Source organism: Bubalus bubalis, chromosome 10, assembly GCF_019923935.1.
Source record: "Bubalus bubalis isolate 160015118507 breed Murrah chromosome 10, NDDB_SH_1, whole genome shotgun sequence".
NCBI classification, from domain to species: Eukaryota; Metazoa; Chordata; class Mammalia; order Artiodactyla; family Bovidae; genus Bubalus; species Bubalus bubalis.
The window spans coordinates 30,534,741-30,549,429 of NC_059166.1; the positions used below are offsets into that span (position 1 = coordinate 30,534,741).

Genomic DNA, 14,689 nt, shown 5'->3' on the forward strand with positions numbered 1-14,689 from the left:
AAATTAAAAGATGCTTGCTCCTTGGAAGGAAAGCTATGACAAACCTAGATAGCGTATTAAAAAGCGAAGACATTACTTTGCCAACAAAGATTCATATAGTCAAAGCTATGGTCTTTACAGTAGTCATGTACAGATGTGAGAGCCACAGCATAGCAAAGACTGAGTGTCAAAGAATTGATGCTTTTGAACTGTGGTTCTGGAGAAGACTTTTGAGAGCCCCTTGCACAGCAAGAAGATCAAACCAGCCAATCCTTAAGGAAATCAACCCTGAACATTCATCGGAAGGACTGATACTGAAGCTGACACTCCAATACTTTGGTTACTGGATGCAAAGAGCCAATTAATGTATTAGAAAATACACTGATGCTGGGAAAGATTGAAGGCAAAAGAGAAGGGGGCAGCAGAGGATGAGATGGTTGGATAGCATCACTGACTCAATGGACACGAATTTGAGCAAACTCTGGGAGACAGTGAAGGACAGAGAAGCCTGGAGGGCTACAGTCTGTGATGCTGCAAAGAGTTGGCCATGACTTAGTGACTAAACAACAACAACAACAACAACAACAACAAAACCCTTCAAGAGTACCTCATTGACTTCACAGTACACTGTTTGGATCTCCTCAAAACTTGCTTATCTTTTGTCTTATTTCCTCCAAAAGCCCCCTTTGTCATTCTCACTATTTCACTAAGCCATGCTAAATTTACTTCAGTTCTTGGATTATGCCAAGTTTTCTTTCAGTGAGAAATACACTCCATCTTTTTCTACCCAGAAACTCTTCCTAACCTATATAACTCTACACATTGTTTAGATTTTTACTTAAATGTCACCTGCTGTGAATTATCCTTGACCACTCTTCCCCACTAGCACTACACACACGCACCTCTCTCTGCAAGCTGTTGTAAGGTCTAGGCAAGAGGTAACAGGTATGCATCTCAGCCAGTCTAATAGACTGTGGAATGTGTTATTAAAATGCATAATAACAAGCTAGAATTATAACCTGTCTTTGTAAAGTACGTACTTACATCACAGCTGTGAGGATTGATGAAAAGTGCATAAAATACCTGAATTGTAAAGCCAATATATGTCATCTATTACTCATTCACATATGTTTATAAAGTATGAACTACTTGATATGTATTGTGGTAGACACTAGGGCTTGGGAAATTAATGTATAATGCAAACAGTTAAAGTATAAGGTATAGAATCAGTGTCCAAAGCATAACAAGATATATACCAGGAATACTTGGTGAAATTAGTTAACCTGATTAAGATTCAAAGCATGGACAACATTTGGGTTGAGATGGAGGAGCAGGATTTTACAAGGAAGGATTCTTCAGGAAGACAGGACAGCATGTACAAGAACTAGGGCATGAAAGGGTATGAATTATGCATGAGACTGAAACAAGGCAATGAGAGATGAAACTAGCCAGGTAGATGGCATGTCTTTTATCCTCAGCAAAGTAACACAACTTCCTCCTACCGATCATCTTTGAACAATTTTCAGGACAGTGGTATCAAATTCCCATTTTCAGTGAGGTCAGTATGGCAGCAGTGTGGAGAACGGAATTCAAAACTGAGTCAAGGGACTGGTAATGAGGCCATCTCACAACACTCCCAATGAGAAGTGATGAAGTTGAACAGAAGGCAGTGGGAGTTAAGATGGACAGATCTTACCCTGGGGATGTTAGAAATGTAGAATGGACATGATTTGATGTTAAAAGGCATTTGGAAGGATCTACAGGAATTTAACTAGAAAACTGGGAGGATAAAGCCAAGATAGAAACCTGGAAAGAGAATTAAATTTTAAGTGGAAAGATGGGGATCTACTGGGTTGGTTAAAACTTATCGCTAATTTCTCACAGGATTTGGACAAACAAATGAGATACGCTTTGAAGTGTGTACAGAGGCAAATGGAAATGGAAAAGCTGGACTCCAAAGAAATATGCATAATGCTCTTACCACACAAACGAAGCAACAGGTTTTAGTGCGACTGCAACTGCAGAAAATGCAAGAGTCCTGGACTGACTTGACTAGTATTTTTCCATCCCTGGTGACTCAGAACTAAAGATGGCGCCTGTGGCAAAAATTAGAACGTGGGAGGGGGCACTGGGTGTAGCAGAAGATGATCTTTTGGGGGCTGCTGTTCTGTTTTAAACACATAGTTATCTCACTATAACTGTGATAACTCAGCACCAGATGAATCGTGTTTAATTTTTTTCCCTAAGATTTGGTCTGTGGTACACTTCTGTATTCTTCACGCTTAAAAGGATGTTTCATTTCGTGGGTACGATCGCGTAGAGGAGGGTGGTGGTGGTGGTGGTGGTGGCTTGACAAGTGTATTTCTTCGCATCATTCATGTTTCTTTGCCTTGGCGGGTTCCACGACAGCCTTCGTCTGGCTACAGTTTTGAAGATCAGAGAGCTTCTTCCGGGTGACAGACGGGACGGTAGCAAGCTCCGAGAAGCACCAGCGTATTCCCAGTGTTCCTTCCCGCTCCAGGGAGAACGGATTCCCTTTCGTGGCCCGCGCGGGCCCGAGGAGTCCAGCGCGCGGACCCCGAGCGCGCGCCCCACCGCAGTCTGAGGGCGCGCGCGCCACCTCCACCTACGCCACACGGCAGCGCCTCCGGACCCCGGAGAAGGGGGGGCTGAGGGAGGGGCGGAGCCACGGAGGGGCGCCGAGGTCCGGCAGAGGCCCAAACGGAGAGCGGGGCCCGCATCGGTTGTCATGGGGACGGCGGCGTAGGCAGGCGCTGACGTCGGCGGGAGGCGCGCTGCCCGCACTGCGGCACCCGGCGGGCGCTCAGAGCTTGGGGAAGCGGGCGGCTGGGCTGGCTGGTGGCCACCTCACTCCCAGCCCGCCCCGCACGGTCCGGGCGGTGGCTCCCTAGGGACCCGCTGTCGGCAGTTCTGCGCCCTTTTCTGTGTGAGTACCCTGCAGGCTGGTGGTGGCGGGATCCCGGGCCCGGGAACTCGGCCTGCCCTGCCCTCTCTGGGGACAGCAGCGTGGAGGGCTGCTCCGATCCGAGAGCGTGGGGGCGGTGGGCGCAGCAGGGCGGACGGGGGCCGCGATGGGCCACTGCTGTCTGACCGGCCCAGCGCCGCGGAGTGGAGAGACGTGGTTTTGAGAGTTACCTCTACGTACTTACTTTTCTTCTCCCATTCCTGGGCGGACCTTCTCCGAAGCGTTGAGCGTGCTGTCCTGAAAGAGTGAATGCAATCTTTGCCTTTCCTATTCCAGATTCTGGTTTCAGTTCATTTCAGTCGCTCAGTCGTGTCCGACTCTGCGACCCCATGAATCGCAGCACTCCAGGCCTCCCTGTCCATCACCAGCTCCCGGAGTTCACTGAGACTCAGGTCCATCGAGTCAGTGATGCCATCCAGCCATCTCATCCTCTGTCGTCCCCTTCTCCTCCTGCCCCCAATCCCTCCCAGCATCAGGGTCGTTTCCAATGAGTCAACTCTTCGCATGAGGTGGCCAAAGTACTGGAGTTTCAGCTTTAGCATCATTCCTTCCAAAGAACACCCAGGACTGATCTCCTTTAGGATGGATTCTGGTTTAACAGCATTTAAATCAGATGCTCACTAAGTACATTTATTTCCTTTTAGGGTGTCATCTTGGTGCTGAATCTTGAACCTGTGAAATGCCTTCTTAATTACGTCTGAGAAAAGGTGATCGATCTGTTACGTTTCTAAGTCTAGTTACATTCATAGGGTCATTTCAATATGCATACAAATAGAAGGAAATATATACTATTTAGGAATCTCTTCCAAATGGCTGTGCTACTTTTCAGCATTACTGTAAGAACATCTACTGACTGGAGTATATGACTTTTCCTTCTTCTGAGAAAAGGATGCTAACAGTTTTTTCACCTGTTGCATTTATGATTGCTGTTACTGCTTGGGTCTTATGGAAGAAGATTGCTTGTTATGAGAACTCTGTGAAGTTAAAAAATATATGTGAAAGAAATTTAAATGCCTCCAAATTTTCATCATATTTATAATCTTACATATTTATAAAGACTATCTTGATTTATTGATTGAATTCCTTTTTTCCCATGCTGTAAAATTCAGTTAAGGAGTGAATCATCCAAACCTCTGCCTGTTTTTCCTTTGATCTTTAGTCATTTATTGGCTGATAATGAGGTGTTTAGAGAAAAAATAAAATGAGATGAAATGTAACACAGTTTGTTTTCCTATTTTTTATTAATATCTCTTAGCAGCTCCTGTTAAAGGGATTGTGAGGGAGAAGTTTTTAAATATAATGACATATATGAAATTCACAGATGTCCTTTTAAGTTTGACCTTAATTTTCCTTGATGATCTTACTTATCGAATATAAGTCATTATTAAAGGTGTTTGCTATAGTACACATTACCTTTTAGAGATGATTATTTCTGTAGTGTATTTGCTGTGTTCATCATTGAATAATATTAGTGTTTACTAATTGGATTGTACATTAGACTATTAAATAATAGTAAATAATGTGAATACATAATTATGTTTTGTCTATCACATAATTGTCTATTTTTAATAATGTAATAATCACATAAAGTAATGGGCCATCCATTGTGCTGGTTACTTTTCAGTATTTCCTCTTCTCCTTATAATAAAGTAGGTGCCATTTTCATTTCCCAGGCAAAAAAAAAAAGAACAAGCCTTAGTGAGATTAAGTGGCTTGCCCAAAGCCATACATTCAGTAATTATCACAACAAGAGCTTATGCCTGACTCATTTTGACCCTATTACCGCCCCACCCCTTTTTAAAATGGGAATACACAGATGAAGAGAGCATAGGCCTAGCCCTCCCTCAAGCTAGCAGTTTGGTTGGGGAGGGGTGGGTAGTTTATCAGAGTGAAAATTCAGGAAGCAGAAGGTGGAATGAAGATCAAGGCACTTCGGGAGCACAGTGTAGACCACTTCTTTCTTGAAACTCTTTTTTTCCTTTGGTTACTTCTCCAAGTTTTTCATTTGCTGCCTGATGTCTTTTAGTTTATTTTGTGGGCCCCAAATTTGCTTTTCAGCATTTTTTTTCTTGCAATCATCACAAATATAAATAATGCCCAAATTTTTATCCTCTGTCTCATCACTGGATTGCTATATTCTGTTGTCTACTCACATAAATGGATTATATGTATATGTATCTCCATCCTTAGACACACCAACATACACTATATATATATGTATACAGTAATAATAGCTATCATTTTTGAAGAGCTTGCCATACTCTAGGCATTGTGCTAAGTGTTACTTGCATATTCTTATTTAATCTTTATAGTACCCTATAAGTCATTTATTACTAGTATTCTCTTTTGAAAGATGAGGGATTGAGGTCCACAGAGATTAATCTACTGACGGGTAGAACCAGGAATCTGACAGTAGAGCCAGCGCTTGTAGCTGCTTAATATCCATCAGGTATCAGCCCAACATGTCCCACTAAGTTCACTGAGTGTCCCTGTAAGAAATATCTATTATAATTGTGGCTAATGTTGTTGATGTCTGTTCTGAGGCACTCTTTTAGCCTTTTAATCATTTAACTCTTAACAACAGTCCTCTGAATAGTTGCCGTTAGACTGACTTTACAGAAAAGGAAACAAATTGCCCAGCCTATGCAAGTAACTATGGGAGATTACAGTAATTCCAAGACTTGTGTTATAAACAACTCCACTATACTTGCCTATACTGTTGCTGCTGCTGCTGCTAAGTCGCTTCAGTTGTGTCCGACTCTGTGCAACTCCATAGACGGCAGCCCACCAGGCTCCCCCGTCCCTGGGATTCTCCAGGCGAGAACACTGGAGTGGGTTGCCATTTCCTTCTCCAATGCATGAAAGTGAAAAGTGAAAGTGAAGTTGCTCAGTCGTGTCTGACTCCTAGCGACCCCATGGACTGCAGCCTACGAGGCTCCTCTGTCCATGGGATTCTCCAGGCAAGAGTACTGGAGTGGGGTGCCATTGCCTTCTCTGACTTGCCTATACTGTGCTGTACTCCAATTAATAATACTACTGGTCTAATTATTCAAGTCTGAAAACCATGAGAATCATCCTTGACTGTTTGTTCTCTTTAGGAGTTTTTATTTAATGTATCTAAAATGTCATGAATTTTCTGCTCAGGATAAAACAAAAGAAGTAAGCCTTTCTTGATGGCTCAGAGTCATAGTTCAGCCGTTTTCCTGATTCTTGAATCACTATGAAGTTCTAGTCCCTCAATTCTGTCCGACTCTTTGTGACTCTCTGTAGCCCCACCAGGCTCCTCTTTCTCTGGAGTTCTCCAGGCAAGAATACTGAGGTGGGTTGCCATTTCCTACTCCAGGGGATCATCCCACAGGGACTGAACCCAGGTCTCTTGCGTTGCAGGCAGATTCTTTACTGTCTGAGCCACCAGGGAATCACTATGGAATACTTTAAATATTAAATCTTTATTTGCTTTATATTTTTTCCTATTTATGTGTGGCCAGGTTTCAGTTACTGATGCAGTAACTGAAAAGTATTTGCATGCTTTCTCTTTTCTAATCTGGGGTAGATTAGAAAGATGATCAGCCTTATTAGATCTAAATCATCTAGAAAGAGTTAATGCTGGTTCGTATCAATAAAGAATGGGAGGTTTTACTCTGTGGATTTAATGATGTCTATTTTGTCTGTGTACTGGATAGTTATAGAAGTTAACTCACATAATTAGTTTATTTGTATAAACATTCTTTTTAGCATTTCTTTTCAGACTTTTCTGTCCAAAGTACCACTAATACTAAAGGAACATGGATGTGGATCTCTGGTGATCTAGAACCTTAACTCATAACTGTTGAGCCAAATTAAAAAAAAATTTAAGTCTTTAGTTTTATTCTTAAAAATGTGTGCACATTATGTTCTAATGCGAGAATTAATGTTTTAGACACCCTCATCTTTTAAAAAATTGAAAATTTAAGAATATATATACTGAGTTTATCCATGTTTTAGGTACACAATGATACACACCGAGGTATTGATCTGAGAAGATGGAATGAATATTTGTGCTAAACCTTCTGTTGTAGCAGTATTTTCAGTGGCAGGCACAGAAATATTTAAATTCATTATCTGTGAATGTGCCACCCAGAAGTATACTTTACTAGTGCAATAATGTATGCACTTGGGAAAATCAATCCTGATATGGAGTTTGGTTTCTCAGAAGTACATTGAAATGTCCATTTATTTACTTAAAATACTTTAGTGTTAGTCGCTCAGTCATGTCCGACTCTGCGACCTCATGGACTGTAACCTACCACGCTCCTCTGTCCATGGAATTCTCCAGGTAAGAATACTGAAGTGGGTTGCCATTCCCTTCTCGGGGGATCTTCTTGACCCAGGGATCAAACCGGGGTCTCTCTCATTGCAGGCAGATTATCTACCATCTGAGCTACCAGGAAAGCCCAAATACTTTAAAAGCATACTAAGTTAGATACTTGTTGCCTTTCAATAATTTGAAAAAAATTTTTCTCAATATATATGTATTTTACTCAATTTTGATCCAGTTTGCTTCACTTTAAGACTCTAAACTGATCTAGATGTATTTAAGTTGTTTGTATAAGGTAGGGATAAGAGAACTTAGTTTTATTTTTAACCTGTTGAGATAGTGGACAATCACATAATGTTGCATGGAGTATATTCTATAATTTTTATTTGGAAAATCCATTTTACAAATAAATCTCTTTGTTTTAACAGGATCCTGACTGAATCAATGCTTTATACTATCATTCAGTGCTCTCCGTAAAGCTGAGATATGCCCACTGGTAAGATTTCTATGAAATTTTTTTTATGCAGTGCATGTTATTTACTTTAAAGTTTGGATTATTTTAAGGGATTCTTTAACCAATTAAGGAGTAAAGTAGATATCATCAACCAAATATAACATTTATAGATACTTCATAGTTTGACATTTCTTTCTGTGAAACGTTGGTAATTAAGGTTAATATGTATTTAGTGGCTGGCAATTTGGGACTCAGCTGGGCAGAGTAAATAACATATGGTTATTTTTTATTTTTTATTATCAAATGGATATTTGACTTTAAAGTAGACTTTGGTGAGCTTTTTCCTAAAAGGCAAGCTAGTAAATATTTTAGGTTTGGTCTCTGCTATAACTACTCCACTCTGCCATAGAAGCACGGAGGCAGCCATGATAATTCTTAACAGAGTGGGTATGGCTGTGTTTCAATAAAACTTTATTTATTAAAACAGTTGACTGGCCTGCAGGTAGTTTCCCAATACCTGCCCTGGGGCATTCATTCATTCAGCATTTATTTGAAACACGTTGGCGTATTTATTCTCTTCTAGACCCCATAATAGCTAGGGACGTCGTTATGAACTACTGGGTATAGTGGGAGAGTCACAGTATATTTATATATATAGGTATACAAATAATTATACAAATTCAAGCTGGGTTAAGTGCTGTGAAGGGAAAAAAGTCTGCATTGTGAGAAATGGAGAAATATAGGTGAGGTTGTCAGGAAATGTTCCACTTCACAGGCAACATTTAAAACAGGCATATTAACCCCAGCCAGGTGTGAGGAGTTAGAAGACATCTGCACAGGGTAGAAGCAGCTTCTACCTGTCTGTACTGTGGGAAATTGTCTGTACTGGCAGAAGAGCTAAAAAAGAAAAAAAGGTATGTCTGGCTAGAATGTAGGAATGTCAGGGGCTGTTTTTTTTTTTTAACTGAAGCTGTAGAGGTAGACAGGCCAGGAAATGAGAACCATGTAGGGCATGTGAACAACTTGTTTTATTTTGTTCTAAGTGAACTGGGAAACTCACAGTCTTAAGCAAGGACTAGCCTGATATGATTTATGTTTTAAAGGGGAAAACAACTTTCAGCTTTTAATATTTGTTGAAGGCTTGATTGTAGGCCAGTCAAGCATTAGTCATTTTTCATGAAAAAGTGATCTTTGACTTATGATTATTCTGACTTTACACATAAGGAGAATGAAGTTTAGAGATGTTAAGTGACTTGTTTTAAGGCCACATAACTAACGGTGGCAGATGCTGTGTGCATGGTGAGTAAAAATTAACTTAGCAAAGGAAACTTTTGGAGGGAGTCGCCCAAAAGGTAAGTGGGGTATAAGTGAGTTTGGTGTCACCAAATCCAAAAGAAATGTTGTTTAAGAAAGGACTCGTCAACTGTTTTAACTAAAGCATGTATTTGCGAGGCTGTGGGATTTTATTTTTTATCATGATGTATGTGATAGTAGAGTTGCAGAGAAAATGACATGAGTCATTATTATTTGCAGTTGAGAGTGAAGCTAAAGTGAAGACCAAAGTTCGCTTTGAGGAATTGCTTAAGGCCCACAATGATCTAATACGTGAAAGAAAAAAACCGAAGAAAAAAATTGCCCAATCTGGAGAAAAAATCTCAGTGAGTAATTCATCATTTGGTAATGTTGACTTGAATATCTGCATAAAACCAAGAGTTTCATATGAAAACTCTAAGGAACTTTGGAAATTAAAAACAGCAGAATGGTCAATCACATTGTAAAACAAAGCTTGCCTTCGAATCAGCCTCGCTCTTGGAGTATCGAGCTCTTGAGTGCTGTCCTACAAGAATAACAGACCATCTGGTTCAAGTGACCAGGGAAATGCAAACTAGCCATATTACACAGTCTTGCAGAAAACCCTTATTTTTAACCCAGAATTGTGGAGATTTTAGGAAGTAATATCTTATTTCAGATATGTAATGGCTTATCTTCATATAGACTTCTTCATCTGATTCTACCCAGCAGAACCAGGGGAAATCAATGGACTCTTAAAGAGTTACCCTTTTGTACTTGAGGTACACTTTCAAATGATAGAATTTTTTGGTATTACCCTTGAAGGGACTGAAAATACAGAACTCAAAGAAATACTAAACAAGTCAGAAATTAACTACAACCTGATTCCCAGGGTATTAGAGTCTGTAATAGTATCCCACTTAAGGCACTTCTCACTATTCAAACCTGTCTCGCTATTTCCACTTCTGTTTCCATTTCATACACTCCTTTGACCATAATCTCTGTGTACTCACAGATACACACACAAGCACAAATAAGTAACTTCATGCAAGTTCTGGCAATTAGTACTTGCGTGTTCTGGTAATTGATAAAAGGAATACATACATTCCTTTAACAGGAGTTTTATGAGTTATATACATCCTATATTTTACTTGTAGCATATTTTAACCTAGTCTGTATTTTGTCATGAGACCTGTTCATTTTAGTGTTCTGTCTGGCAGCCATCAGTGTAATCATTATATTCTTGAGTGAAACAAAAAAAAGTAATAACCTTGGCTAGGATCCAGCCGCATGCATGTAAGAGTTCCTAGTACCCAGGGTACTACACTGCATACAAAGTAAGAACCACTGACAGAGTGGAGCAGATTAGGTCTGCCGTAGTGGATGCTGCTCTAAGATAGAACATGCTGCTTTTGGTGTATGGTAGGGAATAGGGGCGTATGGACAATGAACATTGCTTACTGGTACATGCCCTCCCCTTGAGGAAAGTGGTATACATTTGGCAAACCAGAAAGAACCCTGGACACAACTGCAGAATATTTTTATGGACTCAGACAAAGTGGAACTTTCTCTCTCTGTCAGAACTGGGCTTTGTGAGCATGAACAAGGTACAGTTTAAGCCAGGGATACTAAATTAAATGGATAACCAGGAAATGGACAGAAGATACGTCCACTTATCTAAGATCCAGTCTAGGTGTGGGGGACACATAAGGGATAGGTGATTTAAAGTAACTTACTCAGACTCTTTTGGCACACACCAGGCCATCCACAGTCTCTCTTAATTTAAAGATAAAAGTATTTAGGAAGAATTTTTCAGCTGGACAGAAGCAGCTTATTCCTAGAAAGCAAAAATATTTTTGAAATGCTTTACTTTAACAAATAGAGGAGAATGACTAAATTTTGTCTGGTAAATAATAATATGGGCTTCCCTGTGGCTCAGCTGGTAAAGAATCTGCCTGCATTGTGGGAAACGTGGGTTTGATCCCTGCGTTGGGAAGATCCCCTGGAGAAGGGAAAGCTATGTAAATGATTTCTACTAACATAATGCAACTGAATTAGTACTTTAACAAATAGAGGATCATGTTTTTATTTACTAAATAATAGTGCTCTCTTTCAAGCACTTCTGAATATTTTATGTATATTCACTAGTTTTTAATTTAATACACACAATACAATTATGAAGCTTCATTTACATTTATAGATAGGGAAACTAGATCACAGAGAGTTTGAATAACTTACCCAGAGTTGCATAGTTAGTGATAAAACCTTGATTCAAACTGACAATCTGACTTCAGAATCTACTGTCTTCACCACAATCCAATAGGACCCTGTTTAATAAAGTAAGAAGTGATAGGACCTCTTTAGAACAAGAACTCCCAAGTGTAGAACATGCTGAGACTAAAAAGGAAGCAGGGTTAAATAGGAAAATTAAGCAAAGGGAAAGCCATAGAAGAATTCATAATAATGGAAGGTTTATCTTACTGTTTTTCAACTATCAGGCACTCTGATAAGGTCTTTACAAATTATCGTTTCTGATTCTCCTGTTAATCATGAAAGTAGGTATTAGAGGTCTTATTTTGCACATGAGAAATTTTATGACCATCTGAATAGAAGACCACTTACTATCTCTGCTGGGTTCATATAGCCAGAAATAGAGTAAGTTGGAGTTATTTATTTATATGTAGATGGTGCTAGTGGTAAAGAATCCACCTGCCAGTGCAGGAGACTTCAGAGACACAAGTTTGATCCCTGGGTTGGGAAGATTCCCTGGAGAAGGGAATGGTTACCCATTCCAGTATTCTTGCCTGGAGAATTCCATGGAAAGAGGAGCCTGGTGGGCTACAGTCCATGGGGCTGCAAAGAGTTGGACACAACTGGGCACACACACACATTTTTCTATGTATTAACATGTATCAAAAATTTTATTTAGCCCACTGATTAATGAGGGAACAAGTAAGATGTTATAACCAGTTCAGATGGATGTGATTTACAGAGATTTATATTATTTACCAGACAAAATTCAGTTGCATTATGTTAGTAGAAATCATTTACATAGCTTTCCCTTCTCCAGGGGATCTTCCCAACGCAGGGATCAAACCCACGTTTCCCACAATGCAGGCGGATTCTTTACCAGCTGAGCCACAGGGAAGCCCATATTATTATTTACCAGACAAAATTTAGTTGCCTTATATTAATGGAGATCTTTTACATAGATTACATACATTACAAAAATCTTTTACATTCCTGTGGACAGGAAACATTTGCATTGCTATGAGTTTTCTATGTTAACTCTTTTTCTCTAGCAAGTTGTAAAATAGTCAATGAAAGCAGAAATAACCAGAATAGATGAGCTAATTTTCACCCACTAGATTTCAAAGACTTTTGTTACACTAAAGTAAAACCAAAACAGCCTGAATCCTTCTATTTAGAGATAACCTACATATACAAATTTTGTGCCGTATTTTTTAATATCATGTAAGAATTTTAGAATCTGGATTTAAAACTACAGTCTCTCTGTGATTCTTTCTTCATTGCTGCCTCAAAAACTGTACCTCAGGCCTAAAATAACAGAATTGACACTAAGGAAAAATTTAGTGATTGGGCAACAAATATAAGAGAGAATGGCCGAAACTAAAATGAAAGATACAGTAAATAAGGACATATAGAAATACTTGACTTACAAGTCTGTGTTCCCAGACAGCACTAATGGAGCAGAAATAATAAAAAGAGCATGAGGAGGAAACTTTCCTGAGAATGAAAAAGGGAGTGGGAAGAGATTAATCCATCTTGCATTCCAGGTAAAGTTTGAGATGAGAACTCTATCTGGAAACTTAAATTTCAAGGGAGAGAGAAATTTTGCTAACATCTAAACAGAAGAAGAAACACCTAGTACATTTCCAGCTTCTCTCCAAAAACACTTAAGTCCAAAGACAATGGAGCAATGTCCATACAATATTTAGGGAAAAATAGTGTTCCAAGGAATGTACTTGCCTACATTGTCAGTCGTGTATGAGGGCAATAGGGAGCATGTGAATTGGGAAAGCATTATGACTGGTGTTCCCTCTGGAAAAAAATCAATAAAACTATGGAAGATAGATTAGTATGTAGTACCATCTCCAGAGACATGAATGAAAACAAAGTATTTAGGAGTAGAGAATTTATAATCTGAAAATAAATTTGGATGAGCCTTGAAACCAGTTATGTATGTAGAAGTTTCTCCATTGTTTCTGCCAGGTGTTTCAAGAAGCTGTGGTACAGGGACTAGTACTGATAACATTGCTTTAGCTTCTAGGGAAAAAAGTCATTTACAGTCTCATTTCATCTCACATTAAATTACATTTCAGATATCTTAAAAAGTTAAATGTAAACATCTAAATTAATAGACAAATATTTAAATAAGAAAACAGAAGTGGGCTGGTTCAGTTTTCCAGTGTGGGAAGATACTCTGATCTTAAATGAAAGACATCCCAAATAATGAGAATATTCTCTGTCTGCACACAGAAGACCAGTTAAATACTTGCTGAAGGAATAGATAAATCTGAGGTAGAAGATACTTTGAGTCAGAAACAAATACAACTAAAAGTTAGCTAATTCACTGAAACTATGATTTTTTTATAGTCACAGATCTAGTACTCATATAGCCAATAATATAGTAATAGCTAAAATTTATTGAACACTTGTATTCTGGAATCAGAAGGTTCTTTTTAGCGTTCTATTCCCCTATCAATCTAAAGAACAACCTATGAGTAAGTTCCATTCCAAATGTTAATAAATAAAGAAATGCTACAAATAAATGCCTTGAATAGTAAGATACTATATCTCTCAGGGCTTTCCAAGTGGTGCTAGTGGTAAAGAACCCACCTGCCAGTGCAGGAGACATAAGAGACGTGGATTTGATCCCTGGGTTGGGAAGATCCCCCGGGGAAGGGCATTACAACTCACTCCAGTATTCTTGCCTGGAGGATCCCATGAACAGAGGAGCCTGATGGGCTACAGTCCATAGAGTCGTGAAGAGTCAGACACAACTGAAGCAACTTAGCATGCAGGTGTCTTAAGTAAGCAAAAGGTATGAGAAAAAATTAATTACAAGAGAAAATGACATTGACTAATAAAAATACAGGAGCACTTTAAAAGCTATTTAGGTTGGAAACCAGAATGGTACTTTTACTTACCAAGAAAGTATTCAGAAGTTAATTACCAGGGTAGAGAGCATAACTTTTTAATATAATGTTCATAAAAAATGAAGCAGTACAAGTATGGACAACTTTTTCAGAAAGTTTAACTATAAAAAGGAGTATTTTCAGTGCTGATATTGGGGAACATGGAAAAGGCAATGGCAACCCACTCTAGTACTCTTGCCTGGAAAATCCCATGGATGGAGGAGTCTTGTAGGCTGTGGTCCACGGGGTCTCAAAGAGTCAGACGCAACTGAGCGTCTTCACTTTCACTTTTCACTTTCATGCATTGGAGAGGGAAATGGCAACCCACTCCAGTGTTCTTGCCTGGAGAATCCCAGGGACGGGGGAGCCTGGTGGGCTGCTGTCTAATGGGGTTGCACAGAATTGGACATGACTGAAGTGACTTATCAGCAGCAGCATTGGGTAAGATAAGGGAGAGATTTGATGATACAGGAAAGGAAAATTTTTAGAACACAAGTTAAGACCCACCTCTTTATAATGAGAAG

At 39.5% G+C, this 14,689-nt stretch overlaps 1 protein-coding gene across 22 annotated transcripts in view; it reads left to right on the forward strand.

The window, feature by feature from the left end:
* The first annotated feature begins 2,739 nt into the window (after nt 1–2,739).
* Nucleotides 2,740–14,689, forward strand: part of AHI1 (Abelson helper integration site 1) — a 219,105-nt gene continuing 207,155 nt past the window's right edge. For 7 of the 22 annotated variants that reach the window (XM_006059270.4, XM_006059272.4, XM_025294492.3 and 4 more), the window contains exons 1-4: nt 2,749–2,926; nt 3,610–3,672; nt 7,691–7,758; nt 9,250–9,374. In XM_006059270.4, coding sequence (XP_006059332.3) covers nt 7,749–7,758; nt 9,250–9,374 — 135 coding nt within the window. In that variant the 5' untranslated portion in view covers nt 2,749–2,926; nt 3,610–3,672; nt 7,691–7,748. Of the gene's footprint in view, nt 2,927–3,609; nt 3,673–6,949; nt 7,281–7,690; nt 7,759–9,249; nt 9,375–12,201; nt 12,804–14,689 lie in introns of those variants that run through there. The other 15 variants (XM_006059267.4, XM_006059268.4, XM_006059269.4 and 12 more) reach the window with 9 other exon arrangements.